This window comes from Callorhinchus milii, unplaced genomic scaffold (genome assembly GCF_018977255.1).
Source record: "Callorhinchus milii isolate IMCB2004 unplaced genomic scaffold, IMCB_Cmil_1.0 Scaffold12, whole genome shotgun sequence".
Lineage (NCBI taxonomy): Eukaryota > Metazoa > Chordata > Chondrichthyes > Chimaeriformes > Callorhinchidae > Callorhinchus > Callorhinchus milii.
This window is the reverse complement of record NW_024704753.1, coordinates 14,665,890-14,686,353: the sequence shown is the minus strand read 5'-3', so window position 1 is coordinate 14,686,353 and position 20,464 is coordinate 14,665,890. Positions and strand designations below refer to the sequence as shown.

Genomic DNA, 20,464 nt, shown 5'->3' with positions numbered 1-20,464 from the left:
ACACAATGTATTTTTGGCCGATTTTTCCTTGATGTAATAGTCAAATTAGCAAATGGGAGTGCTGCACTAACACCAGTGAGTGATGTCAGTTTGTGTTGGCTGTTTGCATTGCTGTATGGGAGTGGCTGACATTGGCAGCAAACTCGCCACTGATGAAAGAGCTGTCACTGAAGGTTTTGTCATTTGGCAAAATTCAGGCTTAATCATGAAATTGTAAAGATTGCAAGCTGAGCACAAATTTTAAGTCACTGATCTGTTGATGAGCCTCGTTTTTTTTTCCAGTCGAGTAAAAGGATGCAACTTTTTAAGTGTTCCTCAATTTACAAGTAATGCCAGAGAGTCTGGAAAATGTATCTCAGAATCCCATACCTGCATTATGCTTCAATATCTGGACTCGTGCTGCTGAAGGTTCTGGATTTGGGAAATTGCATTCATTTATATTAGTTGTGTGTGCAGTGGGGGTGGGGGGGATTGTGTGAGAGATTCATCTTTTCTTGAACAATGACTGACTACAGGGCATATAATGGTGATTAACCCAGTCTGCAGTTAACACTCCCTCCAACCTAGCGTCCAATATGAACTGGTGCTCCTCACCCCCTGCTTTTCAAACCATTTGGGAACAGGTTCTGATGCTGTTGGAGAACTGGACTTCATTCTGTTTTGCAGTGGTTCTTTGGTAAAACCAAAGAACTTATGGCTTATGAGGATATGCCAATTGTTAACATTGGCAAACTGACGGCACTGAAACCCATGGCAAGTTAAGTTGAGTACTAGATGCGAGGACGTAGACGTCAGGATAGTGGAGGGTTCTGTATTGAGTGTCTAAGGGGAGCTTCTGAAGAGATAAAAGGCTTTGGGGTGGTCGAGGGAATGTTTGTGCTTCAAGCCTGTTGTAAAGAAAGAGCAGAAGGAACCTGGAATAAGGCAGTAGGTAGTTGATGCCTTGTGCAAACACCTAGGAGGGAGGGAAGGAGGGAAACAAACTTATGACTGGCCTATTCTCTCTGACTGACTAATAACCTGTGTACAGGTGAGGCTGCAGAGGACAATCCTGTGAATTACTCAACGACAGCTGACAGAATGCTGATGACAGCTAAAACAGCAACTGTCAGCTCTTAGCTTCCAGCATCTTCCAATAATAAGGCCTCTCCCCTCCACTGTATGAAGGCCAAGATCTACAGTGGCAGAGGCGGGAATGCTGTTGATCAAACTGCACTTAATGTGTCTGCAATAGTTTCCAGTTTTGATGGCCAGTGTCAGTGGCTTACATTTTATTGATGTCAGCTCTTTGGTGGATTTATCCGGTGCTGGCATCCGTCGCCCGAGGAGTGATTGTGGAGAAACATCAGGGTGCACGGCTTTCACAGTTAGTTCAGCTGCCGTGAGTTCACTGTTCTCAGCCTTCTTATTACCTTAATTCTCTGCCTTTCCCCATTTTCACTCCTCTTCTGAAGACTGTGGATGGCAGCCTTCTGGTAGTTTCTTAGGAGCCGCTGTACCTGTGCGTGAGCATAGACTAGTGGTTGTCAGAGTTTTCGGCCTTGGAGGAGATATCAGAGTCTGCTCCTGTATTCAACCGGTGCCCACACAGACACCAGAGAGGTCACAAGTCAGGTGAATGGTGACACCGTGTGCTTTCTTTTCTCTTGTCTCATCTCCTCCCTAGCCCAGGGAGCTCAAGCGGTGGATGTCCTGAGTTTTACAGCGTGTCATATTTGCAGTATGCCTACAAATACAGTCACTACACTTTACATAATAACTGTTTTGAGACTTCTCAGTGTGGCAAGGCAAATAATAATAATAATAATAATTCTTGCATTTGATATAGCGCCTTAACACATCTCCGAGATGTCTCAAAGCGCTTCACAGAATACCCTGTAAAGTAAATTGACTGTATATTTTGTGGGCAAAACGCAAGGATTATCCTTAGAGTCTGAGATGTGAAGAATGAAACTAGAATAATACATTTGAGTACATAGAATTATATAGAATGTTACAGCACAAGACAGGCCATTCGGACCAACTAGTCAGTGCTGGTGTTTATACTCTACATGAGCCTCCTCTCCTCCTACTGCACCCCTGCCCAGTATGTATGCATAAGAGAGAAGAGAATAGAATAGCACTGTGTAAACTGATTGGGGGATTCAGGTGATACCATCAACCGTGCCAACTGGCCTGAAATGCTTTGCAGAAGTCTCAAAAGCTGCATTCAAGTAGTTGGTTGTTTGCCATGTGCTGTTTTGTGATAGGGCTGGTGCGTTCTCTGAGAGTCACAGTAATACAAAGCTAATTGGCTGCCGCGTTTCACCCACAAATATACAGTCAATTCACTAAACAGCATATTCTGTGAACCGCTTTGAAACGTCGAGAAGACGTGAAAAGCGCTATATCAAATGCAAGGATTTTTATTATTATTATAACTCTTGCTCTACACAAGTCATTTGTAACTGATGGCAGGCAGCTTCTTTGACGATTCTTAATTATTTCATTTTATTTAGATGACGTTGCTTGCTAGTTTTAGGCCAAAAGAAACTTTATGCCTCCTCATCCAAGGGCCTAAAGATGTTTCCGTGTAAAACCTTGCTGTTCTGGAATCACCTTTTCCATTTGCGTTGGGTTCCGAGAACTCGCTCACATCAAACAGACGTAATTCGATTAATATTTTAATTTTGGTGGAAAACAGCTTCCCCGTTTACCCTAATGTTTACCCTCCTTGATCTCAAGCATCTCTACAACTTTCCATTCGCCCTACTCCAAAAGGAAATACCCTCATTTTGAAGAGATGTAAGCAAGTGAAGCTGGAGTTTGTACATTATTTTCTGGTAATCTTTCCAATATTTATTCATCCTTTGTGGTGTGTGTGTTTTTTCCCCAGTTGTCTCTCCTGTGTCAATGGCTCTTTCCCCTGTCACTGGTGCAAATACCGTCATGTCTGCACACAGAATGCTGCAGATTGCTCCTTCCAGGAAGGCCGTGTGAATGCATCTGAGGTAAGAGTGGGGACATTGAATACTTTTGGCCTTTGGGTAGAATCGGTACATTATATGTTTGTGTCTAATTGAGTCTTAACACCAATGGTTCTCTCTTCAGTAGGGTCTCTGTGAACCTTAAAAAATGTTGGTAGTTTTTCCATTGATGAAACATTCATGAGTTAGGCATGTTGACTGAGATTGAAGTGTAATTATATGGTAACCCTCTAAAATAATGTGTTAAGCCTTGAAGGGCTGAACTGATAACCATTGCTGGTTGATCAGCAACAAAATTTTCCCTTGATTGTAATGGTGAAAAACCTCTATCTTCAAAGCTTGGCATGGAGACAATCAGTCAGTCGCCTGCAGTCTCCACAGTGCGACTCTGCAAGAACACCATGTGGTCTTAAATGATAGAAAGGGATGGGGTTGCACAATGAGTTGTAGCAGATGCTGGGATTGCATGGGCTGTAAATTTTCTACGTGAAATAAATTTGTGTCATCTGAAACTATCTTTCCAGACCACAGCATACAGCTGCTCATACTGTGACTAGCTGACAAGTCACAATCTAAGCTCTAAGGGTTGCCGATGAAAATGTTATTCTGGCATACTGCTTCTGCGATTGGAGGCTGAAGCACATTGCATGAGAAGGCTTTACTCTTTCTACCCCTCATATACCCGATGAGTGACCATTGCTTCACTATTGAGCAAAGTTGGTACTATTACAGGCAGAGTCTGTGTTGTGGACTAGAAGCTGGATTGAGAAGACTCGCCTCACTAGATATTTGAGAATGGCTCAATAGGAGATAGATCCTGAAGATGAAAGGACATTTTTCTTCTTGTACTGCTCATGTAGTTTCCCATCAGCTATATTATTTGAATGCTCTACTTGAAGCAGAATTTTTTGCGAAGGAGTTTTGGTGCTTTGGAATTTTCTGCCTCTTGTGTATCCATGTCCGCACTGCATGGATTGTATACTGGTGTTCAATTTGAATAAACGTCTACAGATAGTTTGAAATGCACTGTTTTGAGCACCTGGAAAAGACAGCACAAAATGCAGTTTGATGAGGAGTGCAAATGTCTGTCTGTTGAGCTGCCGTGGTGCAGATCAGCTGTGGTTCCACGACAGGAGAAGGTCACAATAACTTTTGAGTCCAAACGAAGGCTTTTTCATTCATGTCAAGATTTGGTTACCGTTTTGATAAATCTGTGCGACATATTTAAATGTCACTTTTGTTTTCCGTTTCAATGTTGCAACGAAGCCTCCGGAACGAGGCCTCTGGAGAGCTTCTGCATCAGCCTCACTGCGCTCGCTGAAGATGTAAAAGCATCAAGGCCTAGGTTCTGGCAGGCTCTGATCCTCTCTGGGATTGCGGCCAACAGGATCAAATGATTTGTATTCACACTGAACTCTCTTCAGGTTCTGCTCAGCAAAGGCTAATTTGGCACACAGGCCTGTTTGCGTATCACTCTTTCACAGGCGATGTTGAGGGAGACAGGACGGGTGGTGGGGGAGGGGGAGAGAGGGAGAGAGAGAATCAGACCCAGATTTCCTGAGGTGTTAAATTAATCAGTCTGCATTGCTTTGCTCCATCTTTGCTCTGACTTGTTCGGCTCGTTTATTACTTGCCTCAGGTAACTGGTGTTTGAACTATTGAGGTGAGCGCATGTGTTGTGTTAATGATAATCACATGAGCCGTTCTTGTTGGTGAAAGAAATTTGAGTGCTGTGTTACAGTTTGGTCGAGGCTCATTTTCCTTTCAGGATCCAGGATTTGGGAACCAGTAAAAAAATTTAGAGCCAAAGTTGGGTTACAGCTGGACTAAAGCGTGGCATTAACTCAAGGTTGTAATTGAAGGTAGGAGGAGAGAATCGGTTAACAATTAAATTAAATTCCTGTGAAATAGTTCCAAAAGGCAGTAAAGTATTGGAATTCGAATATAGGAACCAGCCTCCCCCTCCCCTCCATTTCATCTGGTCTACTCACTTCCTCCAATAACCCGTTATGTTTCTGGAGGGGAAATACAGAAATATTGCTTGTGCGACCCTATTTTATTTTTCTCAAATAGGGCAACCGACCCTCAGCAGCCAAAGATTGGACTCAATGCCCCAATCTGGACAAATATGACGGATTCTCACTTTGATTCCTTCATTACTCAGGTGGTGGACTCATGCTTTATTTCAGTCTGTGTGAATGACTTGCCTGGTAACGGATGGTGGGATGCCATCCAATGTCCATGGTGTGATCTCTGAGCTGATGAGAAATATACTTACTCTTGAGATTTGGTTTGAGCAGGATGTGGAGATGGAATTGTTTTCTCTTCCCCTCCAGAAATCTAGATGACTCAGTCTCTTTTTCTCTCTCTCTCTCCCCCCCATCCCCTCCCCCTAGCCCACTTCCCCCTCAAGAAAACCCCTATAGCTCGGGCAGTGTGCTGCCCCAGCGTATTAGGCATCAACGACTGATTAACCTGCGTACACACTTTGTGCTTTTTGCTAACTCATTTACATTTGTCTTCCTGATCAGTAAACCCTTGGAACATATGTCTTCCATTACATACCATGTGCTGAATCCAGACACGTTCTCACATTGGGAAGTGGGTTAGGGTGGAATGGTACAGACACCGAGCCAGAGACACCAGGCACAATGCCACCTTTCACCCTCATCCAGTGTCGTTGTCTAAACTCACTTAACTACACGATCACTACGCTTTCCAGTAAATCCTGTGAAATGCTGACGTTGCGGGATTGATATTTACCGACACGGGTCAATTTTTTGACCTCATTCAATGGAGATGTCTGTATTTCCCATTTACTGACATTTTGGGGGCTATTTATTGACATCATTGAAGAGTGATATTTACAAGTTTCTTTTATGAATTTCCACACATTAGATTTGCTGTGAGAAATGAACGTACAAATACACTGTAGACTCGTTAACCTTTCAGTTTATTTCCCATCTCTCACCTGATGTACAAACTTCTACTGCAAAAGCAAGCTATTGAGGTTTCTGCAGAATACTGTGGGTTGAATAGTAATTAACCACAGTCGATGACAATTCTGTATTTTTTTTCTAATTTTCCTGAAACTCTTAGCAAGGCTCGCAGAATCGTTTTTCTTTTTCTCCCCGTCTCTTCTGGTCTAAAGCAGAAACTCTTGACGAACAAATAAACTGTAGACTCATTAACCTTTCATTTTATTTTCCATTACCTGGTGTCTCCACACCAGTTTGAAAACCTCCTGAACACTGGCATTGTGAGAGGGGTGACCCAGGAAATGAGGCTGCAGAATATTTCAGTAATGATTTGCGTTTGAATAAAATGAAAAATTGGAGATTTGCTTTCATGTGTTTGGGAATGGCGCACCTATTATCAAATTGTACTCGAAAGGTTAATTGCCCGGCAATTCAATTGAAAAGAAAAGTGAAAGTGGTGTGTGTTTTTTTATGCATTTTTTTCCAGCGCTGATGTTGGAATCCTGACAATTTCATTCTCAGATTTTGACAGCAAAGATAGAAACCTTTTTTTAATTTTTTTTTAATTAAAATAACATCTGCCATCCCTGGTTGTTCCTTAAAAGATTCTGTGACACCATTTTGACGTCATGTATGTGCTTTGCCACGCATGTATATTGACTAGCCATTCATCTCAGTACTGTGTGTGACACATGGCTGATGACAATTAGTTACAATACTTCCAAGTAATAATAATAATAATCGTAATAATCCTTGCGTTATGGATGCTCTCAAAGCGCTTCACAGGATTTTACGGTAAAGTGCAGGCTTTACGTGGCTAACGTGACATCCAATTTGCGCACAGCAATACACCACAAACAGCCATGCAATGAGTGACCGGTGGAATCAGAGGAGGTAGGAAAGGTCCGACAGAGAGCTTGATAGAGTGTGCACATGGGCAAATGAAGAGTATTATGCTGATAAATGCAAGGTAGTACATATAGGATCCAGGAATGTGAAACACAAGTATTCCATGATTGGGATTGAACTTGCTAAGGGGGAAGCTAAAGAGATCCAGGGGTTTTAATTGATTTGTTGCTTGCTATGTCAAAACAGTGAGGCAGCAATAAACCAGGCAAACAGAATGCTGGGCTGTGTTGCTAAATCAGTTGAGTTTAGATCCCTAGACGTTATACTTGGACTGTACAGTGCTATGGTCAGACTGCACCATTTCTGGGCACCGCAACAAAGAACATAGCAAAGAAGAGCAACAAGGATGATGCTTGGTGTTAGAGGAATGAGTTATGAGCAACAGTTAGACAAGCTAGGGCTCTTCAGTCTTGAGAGAAGATGACTCAGAGAGGACCTCATCGAGGTGTACAACATTCTAAATGGGTTTAAATTAAAATTGTAAAGGGCAATTTCATGACAGATACCAGGAAGTTTTTCTTTAGGCAGAGAATAAGCAACAACTGGAACAGGAAAGGTAGTAGAAACCAGGATGCTGGACTGGCTTAAAAACACAGCTTGATGCTGTTATGGGGTGGATTGTATGGTGAGTGTTCTGGAAGGCTGAGATTGGATGGGCTGAAGGGTCTTCTTCATCCAGTCCAAGCTTGTGATCTTATTCCTCTTTCTTCGTAATTGAACGTCTCTTCTTTCACCAGGGTCCAGAAACGGGCGTCCCCTGAGACCTATTATTGAGTGCAACAGTCTGAGGACAAACCTCCGATCTTATTCTTATTCTCTTTTGAAAGGAGGCAATTTGCTTCTGCTTGCTGCCTTCCTAGAGCTGGGTCAAACAACGATTAACAGGTCCATAGTACTTGGAGTTACAGTTCCAAGGTGCTGCGTCCTGCACGGTTCAATAATAATAATAATCCTTGCATTTGATATAGCGCTTTTCATGTCGGGAGGACGTCCCAAAGCGCTTCACAGAACACACCGTAAAGTGAATTGACTGTATATTTGTGAGCGAACGCGGCAGCCAATTGCGCACAGCAATGTCTCACAAACAGTCGTAGATTGAAAATGACCAATTTTTATTATTGTTTTGGTTTTTTTTTGGAGGGATTATTATTAGGCTCTGTGGAGTAAGGAAACTTGCCCAAGGTTTTGCCCTCTGCCTGGAATTGAACTCAGGTCTCTCGCTTGCAAAGCGAGTGCTCTAACCACTGAGCTACAGGACTCCACAAGGTTTTGCAGTAGCTGGGGTATCTTTGAATGAAAACCTTAGCAAAGAGTCGATCACTGCACTGCGAGTGAGAGCGTAAGAAACCAGATAAATCGAGTGGTGGTTGGCGAATGGCAGGATTGGGTTTGAAAAGCCTGTAGATAGGAAGTAAAAGGGGAAATTCTATCTGAGTCTCTCCACTCCTTTGCCTCTATGTCCGTGCCCAATAATAATAATAATAATCCTTGCATTTGATTTCGCGCCTTACCACGTCTTTGAGATGCCTCAAAGCGCTTCATAGAATATACTGTAAAGTAAATTGACTATATATTTTGTGGGTGAAACGCGGCAACCAATTGCGCTCAGCAGCGTCCTACAAACAGTCAAAGTGACCAATTTATTGTTATTTTTTCTTGAAGGAATTATTACCACCAGAAAAGCGATCCACCAATCGACTAACAACCGTGTTCCTAGTTACTGCTCGGTAAACAGAGGAGTGTGGAGTAAGGAAACTTGCCCAAGGTTTCGCCCTCTCCGGGAATCGAACCCAGGTCTCTCGCTTGCAAGGCGAGTGCTCTAACGACCAATATCCCCTTCGGTGCAATCTATAGGTTGTGGTGGTGAAGCTGTTAAAGTTTGTCCGTTCAGTGCATCACAGACCTGCAATTTGCTTCCAAGAATCCATTTTTCTCCACATATAAATCATGCTGCTTTGACAGATTAGAGCACTCCAGATGCAGCCAATGAAAAAGGAGCATTTACCCCCAGTTGCTTTCCCAGAGTATGATCTGTTGTCGTGGCCATTGAGAGGCCTCAGGCTGTGCAATTACCTCTGAAAGGTTCAATAACCTGCCTTGAGTGGCCCTGACATTGCTGTAAAATCTGTCTTAATGCCAGACACAAAATACCCTCGATCCTTTTCTGTTGATGTTGATGTAATGGGCTGGATGCGAAGGAAAGACAGGTCTGACCGGATGGGGTGCGTTAGTGTATTAGGAGTTATTGTGCAGAATCTGGTAACACTAGAATTATAGAATTATACAGCACAGAAGAAGGCCATTTGGCCCATCATGTCTGTGCCTGCTCTATTCTAAAGCAATCTCCAGCAGCAGCACAGAGAGGCCTTCTGATGTCCTCCCAATCTTGTTGCCACAGTTGTAGTGATTTGTGCGAAAATTGCATCCTGTTTATTCCACTTTTCTGGTCCTCGCCAGACCACCTGCCAGCTTTAGGCTTCAATTCAACCTGCTCCCTCGCCTCTGCTTATATGAGAATGGTGTGTGGATTGGGCTTTTACTTTCTTAGCATCCGCTTGGCACCACTGCATCTCACAATGGCACAGCTGAGGCCTCGTGTGTGTTTGCTACAATATCTGATAGAAACAGGAGTAGGCCATTCAGCCCCTCGAGCCAGTTCGGCCATTCTATACGATCATGGCTGATCTGTACCTCACCTCCATTTACCCGCCCTTGCCTTGTAACCCTTGATACCCTGACCTAATAAATGTCTATCCCTCTCAGTCTTGAAAATGTGAATGGATCCAGCATTTACAGCCAATTGGGGCAGAGAGTTCCAGATTTTCACTATCCTTTAGGTGGAAAAACTGCCTCCTGATTTCACTCCTAAATGGCCAAGCTCTAATTTTCAGATTAAGACGCCTTGTTCTGGATTCCCCCACCAGAGGAAATTGTTTCTCTGCATCTACCCTAACAAATCCCTTTGCTATTTTAAAAACCTCAATCTTGCCACGTTCCACAATACAGGATATCGTCAAGGCTGAGTATTTCAAAATCTGTTGTTTGATGAAATAAAATTGAGGGAGCTGAGTGGAGCCAGTATTGGGTGGCTAGGAAAGGCTAAAAGAGATTGGGCAGATTGTGATAAGTCTTGAATTCAAAGCGATGAAGAGGACACAGGAGAGGAGAAAGAATTCCAGAGCAATCAAATGGGTGATGGAGGGAGGAAAAGAAAACTGAGAGACAGCGTCAGGCTTGAGCACCAGTGAGCAGAGAAACATCAAACCAGAAACATGAAACAATTCTATCGCACCTTTTTCCAATCGCAGAGCATTTTGAGTTGCACACTAGGTCATTGAGTCACCTGCCTCCGAGTGCTACAGAAAATGTATCGCAGCTTGTTTATATTGATTCTTGCCTGCGGGAGACTGAAGAAATTCATGCTATGGTACGGTTGTCATGGCATAATGGTCTGTTTATAATGAGAGATTATTGTCAAGATGGACCCAGTGTGAAAACCCTCCCCTGGACCACTTTTAAGATGAAGGTTTGGGATCTTTTACAAAGACACAATGGCATTGCTTGCACGTGACATGGTCATTGCACATTGCTCCTCCAAGCTTCCCATCTCCAGCTCGTGGATTGCTCTCAGTTTCAGAATGATTAGGCTATGTACATTTCCATTACACGCTATCCCTGACTGTTAAGTCACCCAGCTGAAATCACAAATGGGAACAAGAACTCATGAAAATAGCTCTCAGTTATATATTTTAAAAGTTTTACAGTGAAATCGAAAAGGGATGTTTGCAAAATGAAACATTACTCAGTATTAAACATTATTCAAAATGCTTTTTCAATACCGTAACATTTCTGGGCTGTCTGGTGGCTGCGGTTGTGTTTGGGGGAACTTGAAATTCCTTCAAAAAAAATAATAAATTGGTCACTCGATCCACGACTGTTTGTGGGACGCTGCTGTGCGCAATTGTTTCGCCCACAAAATATACAGTCAAGTCACTTTACAGTATATGGTCAGAAACAAAAATGCTGGATGATTATTTTTCCCTTGTTACTTACTCTTCTGGTATGCTGGCTGAGATCAGCGAACTTGGTACAGATTAGTGGACAAATCTGTGGCTTTTCTGGTTAATGGTTTATGTCACTGAGGTTTACATTATTCTGTGCCTTTCTCAACTTAGTCATCAGCTATAAGATTTGCCATTCAAATACAAAAAATTGTACTTAACAGTGAACCCTGTGAAGCACTTTGAGACATCCTCCCGATGTGAAAGGTGCTTAAATCAACACAACAATTATTATAAGATGTAATCTTGCCGCAAGTGTGTGATGTCCACGTGATGTCGTTACAAGAGTTAATGCTATCTGCAGAACGTGCTGTATGAATGTGGCGATATTCTCAGTGGTACGATGGAAAATTCGTTCCCCCCCCCCCCATCTCTTCTATTCCACCCCCACCATATCCCCCCTCCCCCAATTTAACAGTGCCTATCCCGTTTGAAGCCAGACTTGCTTCAACATCAAAATCTCCAGTTCTGAAGCAAATTGGGAGAAGGAAGAAGGTGCTCTGTTACATCAGGGCTTTGGCAGAAATTTACTTGTCTTGCATAACATTTGCTTACAGTGTGTGTGTGTGTGGGAGGGGTGGGGTAGAAGATATGGGTAAGACTGTGGGAAGGTTTGTGGGGGGTGGAGAATTTAATTGCTGTGTTAAAGGTACATTCAGTTACATCCCACAGCAAAGTATTTCACAGCCAGTTCAACCATATTCCGAAAATAACTATTATCAAAATCATAAGAGCAAATGTAACCTTAAATATATAGCATTATTCTCTGATTCATTTGCCTTGAGGCAGCTGAGAGGCCTGGCGTGTATTCGAGGAAGGTTCAATTGCATACCTCAGGTGTGCATTATCAGATAACTGTGGTATCTGTCTCGCGCTTTGACATGTCTGAAATACCTCAGTCTCTGTAGCTTCATGGTGAAGCTGGGAGGAGGAGGGGAGGAACTCTGCTAACTTCCTGAGAGCGATAACATGATGTGGCACCTTTAACTCTCCTCGCTGAATGCACCTTTGTTATGCATCGTAATCTGCAATCGGCTTGATGTATTGATAAGGTAGAAAAAAACGTCACCAGATACTTTGGATATCCTTTGTAACAGTGCACCACCATGCAAGAGCATAAGATAGCAATCAGCGAAATGCCTCTCTTCAGATACAAGAGAATCATTTTGAAGAGATTGGTGTGTGGAATGCAGTTGTTAAGATTTCAGTTGTTGAGGGTTTGAGAGCCCCCCCCCGCCCCCAATCCTTTCTGTAAACAAGAACAACTTGGATTTATATAGCGCCTTTCATGCCGAATGGCGTCTCGGAGCGCTTGAAATGAACCACAAATACTTGCAGCCCAGAAGAGGCCATTTGACCCATCTTTTCTGTCCTGGCTCTTTGAAAAACAATTCATTCAGTCCAATTTACTTGCATTTTCCCCATACCTCTGCAATTTATTTCTCTCCAGGTATCTATTCAGTTTCCTCTTGAAAGCTAATTTGGATCCTGCCTGGTTGAAATCCATTGCTAACTGTGATTTGGAGAATTTCCGTCAAGTTATTGTTACATTGGCTGGAATCCATGAAGCCTTGTTGCTCAAGGATTAGGCCTCTACTGGCCATCCATTTTGACTGTGGTAAATGAACAGGTAAAGATAGTTGCAGGCGAGACGTGACTGTAAAGAGGAAGATTCGAAAATGTTTATTTTTGATGCGAACATGTGCGTATTGTATTTATTTGGGTACGTTAGTGTTAATATTATACAATAAAGCTCTGCCTGATATTTGAGTATTATAGTAATATTCATGTGGAGTCTCGAGCATTGGCTGAAAATTTGTTAAAACAGCCAACCCAAGTAATCCCTGTGGATCCTTCGCTACATTACATCCAGGCTAAACTATGCCAACTTCCTGCTTGTTGGCCTTCCCAACTCTTACCCCCACAAGCTGCAGATCATCCAGAACTCTGCAGCTCGTGTTCTCTCCTGCACCACGCTCCGGGACCCCATCGCACTCGCCCGGCTCCACTGGCTTCTCATCCTCCAGAGGATTGAGTTAAAAATCCTCGTCCTTACCTTCAAGGCCCTCCATGGCCTTGCCCCCTCCTACCTCTCCGACCTGCTGACCCCTTATCAACCTGTCTGCTCTCTCCGCTCAGCAGGCTCCGGCCTGCTCCACGTCCCCGCTTGACCGCCCCACCATCAGCGTTTGGGTCTTCAGCCTCTCTGCCTCCACCCTCTGGAACTCCATCCCACATTGCCTCACCCCTCCATTGCCTCCTTCAAGACACATCTCAAGATTGCCCTCTTCGACTGTGCCTTCGTCCACCCTCCTACCCTTCTGACCTCCACCCTCCCGGCAAAGATGCAATGAACCTAATGGCCTCCGATGTTATAAATTTCTATGGTTCTCAGCAGGAGTTGAGCTTTTTCCCTTTAAGGGAAACATGACTATAATTTATGCCCTCCAAACATCCGTACATCCTTGTACCTTTGCTTCGCCACCTCCCTTACCGGCTTCAAGGTCCATCTCAAGACTTTCCTCTTTGACTGCACCTTTGGCCATCTCTCCACCTCCTCTATCCTCCATCCCTCCTGAAACTAACCCTCAGTTCGTGTGTAAACACTGGACTGTAGGGTTTTGGGACATCCTCCCGAAAAGAAAGGTACCATATAAATGCAATTTATTGTTGTTGTTGAAGTGCTTCACACAATAAGATGCATACTTTAAAGTGTTATGCTGTGTAATTAAATAAGGGACCTTATCTGTACTGACATCCCACAAACAGCAGTGAGGTAAGTAGTTTGTGATTTGGATAGAACTGAAACTCTTCCTCTCCCCCCAGAAACCCAACCGTTTTTGTAAGAACGAAATGAGGTTATGATGAGCCAATCGTAAACAAAGTCAAGGTTTTAGCTCCAGTTTTCCCTGTCTAGATAATTAGATGTGAATGATGGGTGGATGCTGACAACAATAAATTAAGCATGACTCTAGTTTAAAAATGACACCTGTCAAGTGTGACTAGACAGTGCTGTTTGTAACGCTGTGCACTGCAGTTGATGGTCTGGGGCAACATTTATATAATAAAAGATTTGACATGACGGCCTTGGCTCGGAAGCTGGATGCAAGCCTGGCCAAGGGTGGAAAGCCGAGCTGACAATCCCCTGAGAGCTCTCCAGGTGTTGACGTGTTTGCCAAGAGCCAAACGTGACAGGACCCTGTTCCTCCCTTGTTCTCCCCCCCCCCCCCACCACCACCACCAGTCTCCTCTGGACTGTAAATAAGTCTGGCATGTCCAGAAATGTTCCCGCAGACTGCTTTTACTGAAATGTAAATCCCTCCAGTGGATAACCTCTCCCAGCACAATTCCTGTCCGGCTGCTGAGCATCTCACAACTCCTGTCTATTTGGGGAGTTACTGGGCAGCAAATGTTGACAGGCTGCTTTCTGTGTTGTTAGCGGACTCTGCTCTGCTACCATTGGCGATGGCGTGTTGTCGTATCGCCATCTGGTGTCTGTGCGGTGAGGATTCCGATGCAAGTGAACGCTTTATTTGACATCTCTCCTCCAGGAGGGAATGATAGCTGCACCGCTGAGAGCGTTAGTGGGGGATGTTTGGTGGCCGTTAACGTTTGAGCACTGAATGCCAATCGATGGGCGTAGAACTTCCCAGCCCCGCTCAGCTCTGACCCACACCAGGGTGGATGCTGTGGCATCTCTTCGGGTGGGGGGGGGTTAGTGGGGGAAGTGAAGTCCGAGACATCCTAGATCGATGGCACCTTCCCCTATTTGCTTGCAGCCTGTCTTCTTTTGGCACCAGTTGTGGAGTTGATGTTGAGATAAATTTATGCAAAGAAACAAATGACAACAGAAAATGGCAGGTGTTGCTTAGTGCAGTCGGTCGCTAAGCCTCGTCTGCGATAGGCTGTTGGGTGCTGTGGTTGGTCCTATATCTGCAGCTTATTATTGTATTTAAATGTTGGCAACAGTGAGTGACTTAACCATTCTCATCTATGGTTTATCGTTTTGCTTACGGGAGGCTGCTTTGCATTGTAAGAATGACGCACAGCTTGGATCGTGCCACAAGACCCAAGATTGTGGCACAGAGGGGGTTCAGGCGATGCTTTAATCCCAGGGGTAAAGCTTTAGCAGTCCATCAATGTCGACCGATTTTCCCTTTCCCTCTCCCCAACCCCCACAAGACTTGTTGTGTCCTTGAAATGCACTACAGCGTGCTTTGTCTCTGCAATACGTGAAGCCCGGTCTGTTTCATTCTGCATTGAGCTAATTTATTTCTCAGGGAGTCGGGATGACAATCAAGCTGCTGTGTTTTGACGCTATAATATTGGGTTGCATTTCACCCTTTTGTGAGTTGGGGGTGTTTCTCTAGCTTATGTCAAAACATTTCCGTGAAAGTGAACTTAAAAGCTACGATAGGATTCAGTTACAAAAGGTAAGGTAAGCTCTGAACATTGCAATTTTCTTCTCCAAAAAATTCGTAGCAGGAAGCTTTCCACTGCTCAGGTTGGAGTTATCGCTACAACTCCAGACGGATTGGTCAACTGTTAGGAATTTGGGTTGTCCTCCCAAAATCCCTGTGAGTGACAGCACTTGTCTCTCCCCTAGAAGAGCAAACCAGTCAGTGGAACTCTTTCAACTCGGCTTCTGTTAACCCTACAAGCCAAACCGCAAATGATCTTAGCTGGACAACAACAACAAACTACACCCTTCATGTCACAAAGAAGTCCCAGGGAACTGGACATTCATTTTTGACTCGAGCTGGGAGTTGGGGTCAGGAGGGGTGGAGGGCAGGGGGGGAGGAGGTGGGAGATGGCTTAAGGCATGGTCGAAGAGAAAGGTCTTTAGACGGGTCTTGAAAGAGGCAAGAGAGGGGGTGAGGCGGAGGGGTTGCACGATAGAGTTCCAGAGTGTGGCAAGTACTGTCAGGCAAGCAACGGGAAGCTTGCCAGACAGTACTCTTCTCTCAATGGCAGGCTCAGTTCAGTTGGTTAAATCCCAAGAGACTCTTGTCAACCTGTGCCAAATATCTTCTGGGATTAGGCAAACAGGGTGTGTTCCTCCCTTTCAAATTTGCAAAAAATTCCATAAATGTGTGGAACTCTTAAGTAGTTTGGTGACTCCTCAGTATGGTTAGGGGTCTTCCCGTGTGTGGCACAGCCGGCTGACTGAAATAAAACAGGCAAAATACTGCAGATGCTGGAAATCTGAAATAAAAACAGAAGTTGCTGGGAATGCGCAGCTAGTCAGGCAGCATCTATGAAGAGAGGAAAATGAGTTGAAGTTTTAGGTCCGTGGCCCTTCGTCAGAAGCCAGAGTTCTGATGAAAGGTCAGAGATCTGAAACGTTAACTAATGCTCCTCTCTCCATTGATGCTGCTGACCTGCTGCGCGTTCCCAGCGTTTTTATTTAAAATAAAATAGCCTCTTCCCTTCTCCCGCGCAATGGAGACATTGAACAGCAGCAGCAGGGTGAGAAACACACCCAAACTGTACTCAACCCAAAACTCTTTGAACTTGATTTCACTCCCAACCTGGCTGAGCTACCTGGGGTTATTACAATCACTCAGACTTGTAATTCAGTCTTGGGGAGGATCAAACTGCAGTGAGTGGGTTGTTGATTTGTGTCTTGACGTGCACAGCCATTTATTTGGGTCCCTTTGTGAAATTGCGTCTCCCTAACTTGCGCCCGGGTTTCCTTGAACAAATGTGAAGCAAAAAAATGAGACACTGCTGCATACTAAAGGGGGCCGAGCAGACAGCTGACTCTCCAGAGAACAGAGATGGACTTTTACTGGAAGAGTGCAGGGTGGAGGCAGCTGTGATACGAGTTGGAGAGATTCTGTTTTCGCTCCTAACCTCTGGGAGCTTCACTAACAGTGAGCGTTGAATGCATGCCCTGATGCTGTTTGCAGCTGCGTCTGAATAAGCTCACCCTCTGCTCAGCCAGATGGTTGCAATTCCCCCAAAGAGGAGAGCCCGAATAATGCTGAACAAGTGAGCGGTTCACACAAAAACGCCTCTGTTGGACACAGATGAATGGAGCCTTTAATGATCCCGTTACCATTTATCCAGTACGGATATATTTTTAGCAGTTCAGTATATTTGACTGGAAAAAAAAAGGGAGATCGAAGAGTCCTTAGAAGAACGAGGTCCATCCCTTAGCCAGCAAAGCGGGAAAATGTTACATGGATTCATTGAAATGGTTGTCATTGAGGAGCTTCCAATTTGGACTCTTACCTTCTGTTCAGTTGCTCTGCAGTGCAGATAAATATTGTGAATTAGATCATGCCTGTGCAGTAATTGTAGTCCAAATATTTGTAAAGGATAAATCAATACTATTGGGCATGCAGATGGCTCCAATTTCCCAGGGCCAATATAAAGCTGGTTAAACAGCAGCATCAGCTGTAGTGGTATTTTAACATCTTAAATTGCTCGCTAAGAGAGCCTGGAATTAACTGTGTGGTGATTTGTGGGTCTACAGGACGAGAAGTAATTCAAGCTTATTGCAGTGTATTGGATTTGACACTGGAATGTTTTGCTGTGCGCTGAGGTTCTGTTAAATGTCGAGTGTTAAAATCAGATCCTCTTAATCCATTACAAAGAAGATCCTAAATAATATTTTTATTGGACTAAACCAAAACTGTGCTGGCTTTCCTCTTCATTTGACTTCTGGCAGACCACACAGTAACCTCCAACTCGGAAAAACTATTTCCATGGTATATTCTGAATGTGCTGGGTGAACTGGCAACTGATTTATACTCCTATAAATCCACAGGCATGTGATGATCTAGTGAGATGTGTCTCTTAGTGGATTTGCCTTCAAGGCCCTCCATGGCCTTGCTCCTTCCTAATTCTGTGACCTTCTAACTCTATAGCAACATGTTTGCTCCCTCTGCTCTGCTCCACATCCGCCGCCCAGCCTGCCCCACCAATGGCGGTCGGGTCTTCAGGTTCTCTGCCCCCACCCTTTATACCTCCATCCCATAGTCCCTTCGTCTTGCTCCCTCCCTTTGCCTTCTTCAAAGCACGTCTCTAGACACTCCTCTTCGATCGCGCGTTTGGCCAACCTCCTAACCCGCCCTTCCCCACTGATCCCCCTGCTTGAGCCGAAATTCCTGACTGTCCAACGCCTTGGGACATCCTGCCGACGTGAGAGGCGCTGTACACATGCAATTTGTTGATGTTTTTGTTGTCTGCTCAATGACTTGCTCAGTACAAGTATTGACCGGTGTGAAAGGAGTGTTATGGACCAGGAAGTTCCCAAACTCTTTATCAAATACATGTAAGTCGGGGTGCTGCAATAGGCTGTTAAATGCAATCTGCAAATGCAAGCGTCCCTGGAGGAGCTTACTTGTACTGCTCAGCGATCCCGTAGGCACAGACAGCCCTCTAGTGTTTTGCCTAAGTGGCAATTCTTCAGTCTGAGGCCGGATACTGAATGTGGTCATCGCAGCAAAGATCGTGGTTTGCCTCCTGCTCATGTATAGTCAGACGTCACACAAGCTCAGCGGCCTCTTAATTTATTCTTACCCTGTCCTCAAACGTGTGCCACTCTTCACTGCTCTGTCTCTCCATCCTCACATAATCAAGTATTTTTTTTACAACCCAGCTTTAATGTGAATTTAACAACTGCACTTTGAATTATCTTGAGTTATGTTTAAGAGATGCACACATGAAAGCGAAGGGAAGAGAGGGGTATAGGTGAGGGGATTAGGAGGGATGGAGGTTTGTGTGAAATATAAAAACCATCAAAGTCTAGTTGGGATGCGTGGCCTGTTTCTGTGCCCTATTACTGTGATGTAATTCCATGTAATAGAGGGGAAAAGGTTCCAATTGAAACGAAGACTGCATGGGCTCCCCTGAACTGTTACTTTGCCTCAGCATTTTTTCCAAATATCAAATAACGTGCATCTGCATTGATCATGGGGCTTAGAGCAGTTACAAACCAATTAGAGGCATCTTTTATGAATACGCAGAGTAATTAATTAATGGGTTTAATTAATTGAATATTTAAAAAACTAAAAGGCTGTCAACCTGCCGGATATTACAGGGAGGATTTCAGGACCAGATTTCCTAGTCCATGTTTGCCCATGTAAACTGGGTTTCAAGGCCGGACTAAATTATCTGAATATGAACAGGATTCTCTTGAAGTGCGATAAGAAGCACTTCAGCACTCTTAGTGATTAAACAGCTCCAGAGTTCCTTTCTCGTGACACTCCCATTATTATTTTGCTTTGCAGCTCCTGTTATATTGAGATGAATGTGCCAGCGAGATTGGGAAAGCTGGGTACTTGCTGGTTAGCAATTATTAATTTTTCTCTGACAGTACGAGTTCAGGCCCTCGAGCAAGAGAGTTTAAATGGCTTTGCAATTGTTCGACGCGACTGCACTGTGGCTATCTGTGCTTAGAAAATAAATTACTGGATTAAAAGGCACTTTTCAGCTGTGCTGAACAAGGAGAGATGGTCCTGTTTAAAATCTAGTCAATGGTTCCCAGAATTTGCCGTTCAATGGCTTGCCTTTATTGCAATAACAGAAATGATTCATTCACCCATCTCGGCTATAAGTGCCATCTTATGAAATGTGCTTCACTTCTGCTACTTCTATAGGGCGAAAGCTTGTCCTCGCACTGTTTGTCAAGATATAAGGTCGAGACTTTGCCCAGCAAGCGTAATCAAGAGCTTGATGTCTGTGATTTATTGATAGCTGCCGTCTCTCTTTAGCCACACTATCCCAGGGTCTGAGGCAGGGCCAGGTTAATAACGGATTGGCAAGGTCTCAGCAATGAGATGACAGTTTATCTTTTTGATGCATCTATTGTGGAGCTATACTTTTACTTTTGACCTGAACAGGCACACATGGGACCTCAGTTTAACGTCCTATCCCAAAGATGGGCTTTGGATCAGATCACGCTCATCAGAATCAGAGTCCTGTGATGGGCTCGGATAGCATTGATAAATCTGCAAGTTTGTACCAGCTCTTTGGACATCATTGTGCCTGCAGTCTATTATTTTTTTCTTTATCATTACATCCGAGTGTATGGGTATTCACATTACACAGTGCATAAAGCAAAGGGAATAAAGACTACATTAGTCCAGCATGTTATCTAAGATTGCACATCACACTACCCTTCGATGATTTTCTTGGGTGAAGTCCCAGCAGTTCTGCTAAGGGGGTGTTGATTACTCAAAACCAAGGGTTTATTTTTAACCAGTGTTTTGTTTTTTTATTTTATTTTGTTATGTTTATTTTAATCTGTAATACAGACCAGTCTATATTCCTCGTTTCTTGTTCAGACAATTAACAGACGGTTATGAATGCAGCAACAAGGCTGCTTCTGACTGAAAAGGCAATGATTGAGATGCACTGTAGCTTTGCACTGGTGACATTATCCTGCGGCAATAATCATCTAAAGAATAGGGCACATTTGCACCGGGGTTTCGTATGTACTGAAGCTGAAGACAAATATCATTTTGCAAAGTTATTTTGAACCCGAAATGCTGAAAAATTGTGGCTGCTCCGTTTTTCAACAATGAACCTTTCTCCCTTT

The 20,464-nt window shown here is 43.9% G+C and overlaps 1 protein-coding gene across 1 annotated transcript in view; it reads left to right on the top strand.

The window, feature by feature from the left end:
- LOC103176660 (plexin-A1) overlaps positions 1-20,464 on the top strand; it is a 223,873-nt gene that overhangs the window by 110,389 nt on the left and 93,020 nt on the right. Inside the window, exon 8 of the mRNA XM_007890334.2 lies at positions 2,876-2,990. Within this exon, the coding sequence (XP_007888525.1) occupies positions 2,876-2,990 (115 nt within the window). The remainder of the gene's footprint in view (positions 1-2,875; positions 2,991-20,464) is intronic.